The 12,384-nt window shown below is 39.6% G+C and overlaps 2 protein-coding genes across 7 annotated transcripts in view; one reads left to right on the top strand and one right to left on the bottom strand.

The window, feature by feature from the left end:
• Positions 1–966: 966 nt before the first annotated feature.
• On the bottom strand, positions 967–1,670 carry LOC147615622 (uncharacterized). Its single transcript, XM_086778867.1, has 3 exons — positions 1,563–1,670; positions 1,212–1,468; positions 967–1,109 (listed from the first exon to the last, which is right to left on the bottom strand). Exons 1-3 carry the CDS (start codon positions 1,667–1,669, stop codon positions 967–969), a joined length of 507 nt encoding a protein of 168 aa, XP_086634993.1. The 5' UTR covers position 1,670.
• A 7,260-nt stretch (positions 1,671–8,930) lies between these two features.
• Positions 8,931–12,384, top strand: part of LOC147615621 (protein PIN-LIKES 7-like) — a 64,685-nt gene continuing 61,231 nt past the window's right edge. For 4 of the 6 annotated variants that reach the window (XM_086778140.1, XM_086778138.1, XM_086778141.1 and 1 more), the window contains exon 1: positions 8,931–9,241. In XM_086778140.1, the coding sequence (XP_086634266.1) occupies positions 8,968–9,241 (274 nt within the window). In that variant the 5' untranslated portion in view covers positions 8,931–8,967. The remainder of the gene's footprint in view (positions 9,242–12,384) is intronic. The other 2 variants (XM_086778142.1, XM_086778144.1) reach the window with 2 other exon arrangements.

The following is a 12,384-nucleotide window of genomic DNA, read 5'->3' as shown; positions in this document are numbered from 1 at the left end:
CATATCGAGCTCAGAGAGCAAGAGAGATGAGATGTGATAGTAGTTGGAAGTACTCAATAGAACGATAAGAAATGACTGGAGTACAAGATACTTGTAGTCCTAGGGCTGATGTGCCCATGTGTTCACATGGGAAAAAAAACCCTTACCAGCACATGGTAAAAAGTACCCATGTATAAGACTATTCACACCAGGACTTCCCGGAGGCCAGAGGCTAACAGGAGATGAGGAGGAGGGGGAGAGACTTGCCTTTTACAAATGTATTACAAAAAAAGTGACCAATCTTTTTGTGAGGGTGTTTCCTTCTTTAAAAAAGCATTGAGATCTTCAAAATAAATGGGACTTGGGAGGGCAAAGAAAGTCGTTAGAATTGCTCATGAAAGCCCCTACCAATGATATTCCCTACTAACTTGAACAGGACCAATCATAAAGTACCACCATTTTAGTGCATAAGAGTTGAGGCCCTTTTATTACCCAATGAGATGTATCTCCTTCCCAATTTGCCCCACTTTGGTAAAAAAGGAGGCCTCAATCCACCGGCCAATGCATCAAAGAGTGAAAAAAACCTTTGCATTTAAAAAGTACAAGGCCACACAACCTATGGCCTCATGTATGTTCTTTTGTGAGCACTCTTGATTCCTATACATGAAAGGCCCTCACAAAAATGCATGCGTGTGTACGCCGTGATAGACAACCCCTTCACAATATAAACTAGTATTGGACCCGCGCGTTGCTGCGGCCGACAGGTAGAGTTCTAGAAAAAATAAACTCAGTTTCTCCAATTTAGGTCATGTTTTAAGTAAACACAATACATTATTTCAAGTGACTTTATATATACATATCTCAAAATAACATCCATGTCTCGTAGATTTATGGCGAAAACAAAAATATCATAGTAATGTAGCATACAAAGATGCAAAAAAGGACCAATATTACATATTCTCAAAATGCACCACAAAATACGTATTCTTAGTCAGTAATGCCAGAGTCAACAAATTGAATTCTTCTCTTGTGAGAAGGATCATTCAATTGTCTCCTCATCACAATACGCTCTCTATTGTAAAGCGGTGATCCATCCCGCACATGCTCTACTATCGATGAATGCAAAGGACCTGCACAAACGAAACAATGATAAATCAAATCTGCACATAACGACACATCGATAAATAAAATCTCAAAAAAATCTTATAATAGAAAAACATAATCAAAATTACCTCGCACAATAGAACATCGAGTCGATGGTACATGAGGAGCTCTAGTATAAAACGCATAACGAATACCAATGGCCATGATGGATGTAAGAAACAACCACTCATCGGGTACTGAATACCCCTCAAATGATGCAAAGCATCTGTCCATCTCTCTCCAAAACAAATACACACCCCACTCCTCATCAGGAACACCAATCCCGTACATCTCGATGCCTTCGTCGACAACTCTTACCATAAACGTATCAATGTCATGTAATATCCTAAAATCAAAGCATAACAAATAGGTTATACAATTATTTATATATAGGTTCAAAAAATATTCATACAATGCCTAACAATTACACTTATACTTACCCATCCCTATAAGCATCAATCATAATCCCTGCTACGTGACCTGCAGTAATAGGAGCTGACCATAGCGGTGGCTCTGTATACAGATAGACATTAGTATAGAATGTCATGTTCCATACTTTGTAATCAAGAAAAGTTAAGCAAATATAGAGAAAAACTCACGTACTATCCTCGACAAAGGCATGTCCAATGTAAAGGTAATCTTAGACATGTCTCTCAAAACATAAACAACAAAAATAGGTACTTTTACCATGGACAAATATGTATAAAAAAAGTAATCACAACAAAATTAATCAAATTGCAGAACTTAAATAAGAAACCTGACTTGTCACTCTGAAGTCATTAAGATCTCCTTATAAACAATATTGTTTGTTGTAGGTGTATAACTTTGAAGATCATCAAATGAACACTCCACATTAGCGTTATCCTCAAGTAACACCTTAACAGCATGAGGAGACCGTGCTCGTGACAACGCAACATACAGTTGTCCATGAGTAAACACTGGAGTCACCAAATACAACCCCAAGATATTTAGGGTTTGGCCTTGTGATTTGTTTATTAACATGCCAAATGCCAGCCGCACGGGAAACTGTCTCCTCCTCATGGTGAATGGTAGTTGGGCCTCGCTGCATATAAAGGTAATCCGTGGAAGAAATACTCTTTCACCAACTTTAGTACCAGTGATGATTTCAGTCTCCAAGACTTTAGAGTGAAAGGCCTTACATATCATCCGCGTACCATTACAGAGTCCACGTCTTGGATCCAAGTTACGAAGCAAAATAACAGGAGCTTCTAACTTTAAAACCAAGCAGTGAGGTGGATATCCGCCCCGAAGGTCGATTGTGTTCAAAAATTCTGTGGAATACAGGAATGAATTTTCATCATTTTCAAGAATTGAATCTGCACTGAAATATTCCTTAGGCTCACCAGGCATTGCATCCAAAGCTGTCTTATTCACAATATCCACTTGACTATTTATCGGAGCAAGAATAGCACGCTCACTAAAGTATGAAGCATATGTCGTAGTGATAGCCAATTCAGAGTATACCCAATGTACCAAGTCTTTAAGACTCGATCTTTGCAAGACCATATTACTTGGTAGTGTCACCATCGTATTATCATTGCTACAATCCACTCCATTCCCAATATTCATGACCCACTGTTTAAACTCATTGCATCCATTAGTATTGCTTGATTGAATACGCATATTTCCAGCTAACTTTAGAACTTTGATAGAGTTCCATAGAAAGGAACGACACAATGCTGCATTAACAATATCCTCACGTCTTCCCTTCATAATAACAGGCAAGATTTGTCTAAAATCTCCTCCCATTAATACAACCTTTCCACCAAATGGCTTATCTGAGAATAATACATCTTGTAAGCTCCTATCCAATGCTTCAAAAGCATAACGATGAATCATTGGAGCCTCATCCCAAATAATGAGCTTACAAACTCTCAAAACCTCAGCAAGTTGTCCATGTACAGGGATTTTGCAAGTTGAAGAATTGTTTAGCTCCAGAGGTATCTTGAATCTAGAATGTGCAGTACGTCCATTCGCCAAGAGTAGAGAAGCAATACCTGACGATGCAGTGGCCAAAGCAACATACCCTTGTCCACGTACTCGCGCAAGCAAGCAATTATACAAATAGGTCTTGCCCGATCCCCCCGGACCATCTAGGAAAAAAATGTCACCTGCATCTGTCGCAATTGCATGGATTACAGCATCGAAAGCAACACGCTGGCTATCTGTTAAAGTTGACTCCATAGCACTTGACAGGTTATATTGTTCCACAGTATCAAAAGATCTCTCTTCCAAAAGCAATGTATTTTCACCCAAGACTTCCAAATCAGTTCTGTTTAGTTCAGGCATCCCTTCAAAATCTGCCAATGTCCGTCTCTGAGCACGAAGAATTTCTTCCAAATGTAGTAGTGCATGAGTTTCAGCTAATTTTTCAATACCAATAAATTGACCCCTGCTTCTCGATAACTGGTATAGAAAATCTTCTATCATTTCTTCTCGAAATCTCTTCCACAATATTCCTGGACAGGAAGGCTCACAAAATAGCAATATAGTACCAAAAAGACATCTCAACTGCAAGGCATTTTGCATAGATGATGCTTCCTCCATACATGCAACCCATTCAGAATCATCTTCCAGTATCCCTCTGGCAATGCAAGCTGCCTTGAAAGAAGGATAGATGTGACCATTGAGCGAACGCAAATCTTCAAATGACTTAGATCCTTTACATATTGTAAGAAGTAGGCGAACATAGTATGCCTTACCTGCCAAAGGAGCTACAAAGTACATGCGCCCTATAGTGTTTCCAATCTTTCTTTTGGTCCATTTAACCTGGAGTTCCAAACCCATTGTTGAGGGAAATCACTATACAATGTATTGTTTGCTTCAGGATGTTGTTGATTACAGGTGAACCATTCAGTCATAGTAGTCTTGCCTACATTTTCCCTCTGAAAAACATCTGCAATATTATCATCATCTCTGAAGATAACATTATGACCCCCATCTAAGTGTACCTGCAACCGTTGCACATCAAGCTTCTCATTGTGTAAATCATACTCAAAGAGTCTCCAACATGCCTCTGATGCAGAGACGTAACGTGCATCCAAATACCTCTGAATCTCATCGACTACGCAAGCAGCATTAACATCCCCACCTTGTACAGTGCTAAATCTTATTGTTGCTCTGTCATGCCCCTTGTATATGTACTTGTAAAGATATTTCACTGCTGATATTGTTGAGCATATTTCCACATTTACATGAGCATTATATGTGATTGAAAGATAAGGGTTATATGGCACAACCCATCTATTATCAACATTACACTTTTTCAATGCCACAGTTCTTCCATCATTTCGACGCATATACACGGGGTAACCACTCTCATCCACAGTAGTCTCTTGTGCAAAAGCTCGTGGATAGTTCCTTGTGCATTTCCCTTTATCCATACAAATTGCACTTGGATTGAATGGCCCACAGGGCCCATGGATATTGCAATGCAACACGACATCATGCAGAGCAGGAAACATTTGCTTGTCAGGCAATTCGGCACATACTAATCTGTCATAGTCTTGGAGAGTCTTAGGTTTATGGGCACTATCCAAGATCAATAACGTGTGTGAATGAGGCAATCCTCTTTTTTGGAACTCAATGACACTCACATATCCAATCACCTTACCAAAGAGGTCCTTCTTCACGATATTTTCATCATATCTGAATGTTTTTGGTGAAATACTCTAGTAGTCAAATCAGGCCGGTCACATGCACTTTGCCCCGGGAGTAAAGCATCTAATACCTCTGGCCACTTTGGGTTACAGGTGAAAGTAATGAATAAATCGGGCTTGCCCTTTGAACGAACAATTGCCATGGCATCCTGATAAAGTTGATACATTTGTCGTGGCCCACCAGTAAAACTGGAAGGTAACACTTCTACTTCCCACTGTCCTTCCTGCAATACCACTTCCACTTCCTTCCACATGAAGCATGTCTGCTAAACCACTATAAACCTCTGAACGTAAACTTTTTTGATTATGGCATAGCCAAGATAATTGTGACTCTTCGACACTGCAATAGGCATCAACCATAAACTGTTGCAACAACCTTCCACCACGTAGCAAGCATGCATTTGTATCTGGGCGAATTTGCAATCGATAAGCATAGTATTGTCGTTGAGTCACACAATGACCATTTCTCAATGCACTCACTTGTGCATCAGCATAAGGGATTCTCAAGTGCCATCCATCCTCCCCTCTTGGAAATAACATGACGTACAAAAGAGGCATATAGCACCTATACAAATTAGAGATGTGTTTGCATGTGCCTTCTCGAGTATGGAATAAAATATCACGACGACCAACATTATGATCATCACCTTGACTAATCATGGTACCAGCAATCTCGGAAGCTGTTGGCATTGAGTACTGCCTAGATGTGGATTTCGTCTCACATATAGTCATTTTCAAATCCAAACTTGGATTGTCACTCAACATTCTTCCCACATACTTAAAAGCTTGTGCAAATGGATTAGAAGTGTGCATCATCGATTGAAGTGCTTCTAGGGTTGTGGATTCCAATCCATTCATGACACCTAGTCGATTTTGTAATTCGTGCTCAGTATCAAACACATACAACTGTGCAAACTGTGGCTTAGGATTGTACATATTATTGGGGACCAAGGACCCAATCCGATGATAAACAGTCCCATGCACCTTGAAAGTATAGACACTACTATTGTGAAAGAGAGAGTCATCTATTTGTGCACCCAATGATGAAAAAGCCAACACACTATTATAAGCCCTGATGTTTTCTCGAAATTTTTTACTTGTAGTGTCACTACCAATCAAAAGAGATCTTAATGGCTCAGGTGGTTCAGCAAGTGAAGGAACAGACACACGCCCATGTTTACAACAATATATGCCAAGAACCTGTCCACAACTCATCTTCTTTTCACTTGCCCATAACTGTGCTCCACAAAACCGACACTCATGTGTCATCCCTCCTAATGAGTGACTTAAAGTGCACGAATATACCAAAGGCCAAGTAGCTGCATGTGTACCTTGTACGGGCGGGAGTTCATGGAGGATAGACAAAATTCCTCCCTTTCTTTTTTCAAATACATAAGAGGGAATTTCTTCGATACTCTCCCTTCTTATTGTATTAGCAAATGGTACTTCTCTCTCTTCATGGGCAAAAAAGGAACACATTATAATTGCATTACCCTCATTTACTCTTCTAGCTGCATTATAAGAGGTCCTATTTCTAGCGATGAAGCGACGGTACCTTCTTGTAAGTCTCAAACTTTCAACCAGTGATATCCCTGAATAAACTCCACTTGCCATTTCCCTTGTTATTTCTTTCAAAAGAGTCCTATTCCTAGCAATTTCACGGCGAACACTTCTAGCACTCTTGTTAGATATCCTTTTATCTCCACCCAGGGCAATTTGAGACCTCTTAGTGCTAGATTGAGGTAAACACATCAAAGTTTCTTTTGCTACTTGTCTTTGTGCACAAAAGGTATCGTTTTCTGCAGGAATCCTATGAGTCTCTTGCATCAATACATCACCGGTATTACAGCTAACATTATGCATCCTTGCATCACAACAATGAGGTTCACTATCCATTGACTCCTGTGCACATTTTATTTTTTCATTTCTTCTTCTTTTCCTTGGAGCATTCAAGGAAATGGTCTGAAGAGGACGCCTCAAACTACGTGTCTCTACCATTCTTGCTATAAACCTAATTCCATCATAAAATAGTAAAGTCAGTTTCTTTATTATAAAATAGTAAAGTCAGTTTCTTTATTATAAAATAGTAAACATTGAATAAAAATAGCAATTTTTTTTCTATAATATTTGTGTATACACATAATATACAATCCCTTATGAGATTTTCTCCAATCTTCACATACATACTAAAAGATTAAAAAGCTCTCTCTCTCTCTCTCTCTCTCTCTCTCTCTCTCTCTCTCTTGGGATGACATTTACCCACCTGGGTTCAAGTCTCCCCATCGATTGGGTAGAAATAACCCTCTAAGTCGACGTTAAGCGGTCTAGTCTCAAGTGGGTATATACACATGTATATGTATATATATATATATACACACACACCATACATATATATATGTATATATGTATATATATATATATATATTCATGTATATACAGATATATATATATACATGTATATACACATGTATAGATAGATATATATATATGTATATATACACATCTATATATACATGTGTATATACATGTATATACATGAATATATATATACGTGTATATATATATACGTGTATATATAGATGTATATCCATGTATATATATACATGTATATATATATGTATAGATAGATAGATAGATATATATATATATAGATATATATATACATGTATATATATATATATACATGTGTGTGTGTGTGTGTATATATATACATGTATATAGATATATATATACATGTATATATATATATACACACACACACACACACACACACATATATATATATATATATACATGTATATATATATGTATATATATATACATGTATATATATATATATACATGTATATATATATCTATATATATATATATATATATATATATATATATATCTATCTATACATGTATATATCTATATATATATATATATAGATATAGATATATATACACATGTATATATGTATAGATATATATAGATATATATACACATGTATATATGTATAGATATATATAGATATATATATATATCTATACATGTATATATATAGATATATATATACATGTATATATATATATACATAATATACATGTATATATATATATATATATATATCTATATATATATATATATATATATATACATGTATATATATATATACATGTATATATATATATACATATATACATGTATATATATATATACATGTATATATATATCTATATATATACATGTATAGATATATATATATATATACATGTATAGATATATATATACATGTATATATATATCTATATATATACATGTATAGATATATATATATATATCTATACATATATACATGTGTATATATACAATATATATACATGTGTACATATATACATGTATATACATATATATACACACACACACACACACACACACACACACACATATATATATATGTGTGTGTATATATATATATGTGTGTGTGTGTGTATATATATGTGTGTGTGTGTATATATATACACACACACACACACATATATATATACACACACACACACACACATATATATATATATATACACACACACACACACACACACATATATATATATCTATATATTCATGTGTATATATATCTATACATATATATATACATGTATATATATATCTGCCTCCTCCTTGCAAGCGTGACGTTCACGCTTGTATATATATACATGTATATATATATGTATAGATATATATACACATGAATATATAGATATATATATTCATGTGTATATACATGTATATATATACATATATATATACATGTATATATATATACATGTATATACATGTATATATCTATATATGTATATATATATATATACATGTATATACATGTATATATATATACATGTATATATCTATACATATATATATATATACATGTATATATATCTATATACACACATATATATATATACATCTATATATTCATGTGTATATACATGTATATATATACATCTATATATACATGTATATATATACATGTATATATATACAAGCGTAAACGTCACGCTTGCAAGGAGGAGGCAGTATTTTGAAATAGGCCCCCCTCCTTTGCCCACGTGGAGGGAGGGCCACTCTCCCTTAATCCTGTATAGATAGAGGCCACGGCGGACTACTAAACAAGCTTGTATGATGGCGTTGTCTTCGTCTGTGTTCGCCATCGCTCATCTTCACGCTGTTTACGACAAGACTGGCAATCGTATTTGTAGAAGAAGTATCCCCTCTCGTTTCATCATCAGAGAAAGACCCATCTCCGCCTCCCCATCCACCAGATTCCCAATCCCTCTCTGCTCGCCCCCGCGGCCCCACCACCTTTCCAGCGTAGCTGCCCTGCCCCAGCTGGTGGACGCCGCTGTTATGAGCACCTCCCTGAACGCCTCCTTCAACCTCGTCGCTCTTTGTGGTAAGCCACTTTTTAATTCACAAGCGCAATCTCATGCCAGGAGATTCTCACCTCTAGCTCCAGCCTTGTTCTGTTGTATGGTGTCTTACATGATTTAATGGAGGTGCTTGAATCAGCCACACATACATGCTTGGTACGATTGGGTGTAGCTTCCTGTGTATGGTGACTTACATGATGTAATGGGGGCTGCTAGAATCAGCCATACAGTTTCGGTGGTCAGTGCCACTCATGCGTGGACTGCACACTGACTTGCGTTCCCATAAAAGACAGGTGAGAAGTGTGTTAACTACTCCATATTCTGGAAGGGTTAGCGGAGAGGTTCACACCCCGCCACACCCCTGCAAAACAAACAATTAAATCTCCCTTGAATTCCATAGTATGCTGGGCATCACAAGATGGCATGCTTCTCTGTCTCTATCTCGTGCATGTCATAGACCAAGCAACCTCAAAGCTCTTGGCTCCGTACATCATGTCCAGCTCTGGCATGTTGACGAGACTCTCAGCTGTCTAATTGAGGTTCCGAGTGTGTGTGACGTGTGTTTCTAGGTAATGTGTCATACATGGTCCAGCTCAATCTGTCAAATCTCATCTTTGATAAGTCAGTCATCTCCTATGGAGCTCCCTGCAAGACCAGGTGCATACATCATGTGACATAAGTAGATACAAAATGAGTCATGACTCAAGAGTCGGACTAAGCCTTAAGGAGGTACTATACATGGAAGAACTCAAATGAGTCAATGACAAAAAGTGCTAAAGCCTAGAGGCTAGAGCTAAGTAGCAAAGCCCATGAATCATGATCCATGAATGATCATCCACGTGAAGTGCTCGCCACATGGTCATGGGTAGCTTGTGCCAAAGGAGCATCAAGCTCATCCTCATTGGCATGCTACTGCACCTCATCCTCTTGTTGCTCTTCTTGTTGACTCATCTCCCACTCGGTGAAGGGATCTGCCTTCTTGGTCATGCTCTTGCAAAGCATTCGCAAGTTCGTGCTGACGAAGACAAGGCCATTGGCACGCTCTACCCCAAGTCGGCTCCTCTTCCTAGAGGCAATGTGGCTATAGGTGCTCCAAAGTTGCTCCAAGCAAGAGGAGCTGACGGCCTGGCTAAGTATGTGGATGGCTAGCTGCTGTAGCTCCAGTCCATCCGAACCAAAGTTCTCCCACCATAGAGAAGCACCAACTTTGGAGCGGTCGATCTGTGCATCATGACAGCCATAGGAGCCATGAAATGACCTGTACATGGAAAGCTGGTCTCTAATCTTGCACCTAACCGATGCATCAGGCACAAGACGGTCCAAGATGATCCTTCATCTAGCGCTCACCTCCTAGTCGCTCTCTTGCTTGTTGCCTTGGAATTTTGGTCCACCACATAAGCTGCTGCTGCATGCAATGGAGAGTAGTAGGAATTCCACCTTCCTAGACACAAGGCATGGATCTCCTCATGTTTGTCTTCGTTAGGCACGAAGTCTTCAACTTCTCTATCATGCGATCCATGGCCTCGTAGACCTTGCCTATGCATGGTTGCATAGCGTCTACAATTCTCAATAGGTGGACTATGGGCCTCACCATAGCATCCGTGGTCTTCACATGCTCCCACCAAGAGGCGTCATCCGCCTGTAACCTACATTCTTGGCCAGTGGTTGTACGGGACTTTTGCATGTCGACAAACTCGTTGCTAAGGAAAAGCCCCCTCAAAGCATCGCTACAATTCTTCAACCGGCTCAACATGAGGAAGTTGTAGGCAAACCGGGTATCTGAATATTTTAGGAGAGATAGAGGGGACCTCTTGTTGAACTCATGCCAAAGTCTTTGGTGGTTGAGGACAAAGGAGACCATGGTGTTGGCCTCCTCAATGAGCGGGTTGATCCATGGCAATGCTCCTATGTCCATACATACCTTGGAGAAGGTTGTTTAGGCAATGAGCCATACAAAAGGACACCGTGACATGTCCATACATACCTTGGAGGATAGCTCTTGCTGCCCTATTGGAAGACTCCCCATCCACAACGAAGCCCACTATATGCTCGGGGCCAATGATCTCTATGGTGGTAGCCCACTCCGCCGCAAGCACATCCGCGCTCTTCCGGTGTCGGATGCGTCATGAGATGGGATGAAGTATATCTCTCCGTGGGAATATGCAACCACGCCATGAATACTCCTCTTGTGGGTGTCACTCCATCCATCCACAATGAGGGAGACTCCGTTCCTCTTCCATTGCCGCTTTGTGTTGTCGGCCGCTTGCTCTACAATGCGCTTCTCCTTCTCGAGCAATGTAGTGCGCAAGCACTCGGATGAGGGGGGCATTTAGGTTGAGCCATACTCCTCAATCTTCTTAACCATGACCTCGAAGTATTCTGACCTATTCAAGAAAGCAATTTACTAATGAGAAGGGGACTAGGATGATGAAAACATGAATGATGAATTAGCAATGATCGATTGCACTTACCTAGCCGCTTGAAAGGCAATGTGGTCGTGGAAGAAGAAACGGGCCACCACCATATCCACCTCCTCCTTCAACTTGGGGTTCCAATTCTCCCCAAGTGTAGATTGTCGCCGTGGGCCACGCAAGGGTTGAGAGGCCATGGAGATGGAGGGTGCCGGCGTCATGGATGGAGCAACTTCCGACTCGATGGTGAAGGTGATGGCGTGCATGATCCTGATCCACCACATCACTCCATCGTAGAGGCTTGAGTTCCTCTCCCCATCGTCGCGGGATCCACGGCCACTCGTGGTGTCCTTCTTGCCGCTTCGATCGCCTCGTGGACGGCAAGCTTGTCAAGAAGTCCCCGTCTCTTTTCGGGCGTGACATTCGTGCAAAACCGCACCTCATACCCACTCTCATGCAAGAGGTGGGCTCACACTTGTTCGCCGGTACGGGCAAAGCTCACATACCCATGGCCGAGAACTGCCTCCATGAGTGGATGGGGTGTAGTTAACATCCTCCCACCATGTCCATTCCGTCGTCCTTCTAGGGGAAGCCCCAACACGTGAGGAGGGTGCCATGGTGAAGATGGCTTGAGCCTTGAGCCTTGAGCCTTGAGAGAGAGAGAGAGAGAGAGAGAGAGAGAGAGAGAGAGAGGCTTGAGCCTTGAGGGAGAAATAAAATGAAATGATATATTAACGTCTTCAGAAGGCCAAAAT

The sequence above is a fragment of the Cibotium barometz genome, chromosome 39 (assembly GCF_041138505.1).
Source record: "Cibotium barometz isolate CiBa-2024 chromosome 39, ASM4113850v1, whole genome shotgun sequence".
Classification (NCBI taxonomy): domain Eukaryota; kingdom Viridiplantae; phylum Streptophyta; class Polypodiopsida; order Cyatheales; family Cibotiaceae; genus Cibotium; species Cibotium barometz.
The sequence above is the reverse complement of the archived record's forward strand: the minus strand, read 5'-3'. Positions and strand labels throughout refer to the sequence as shown.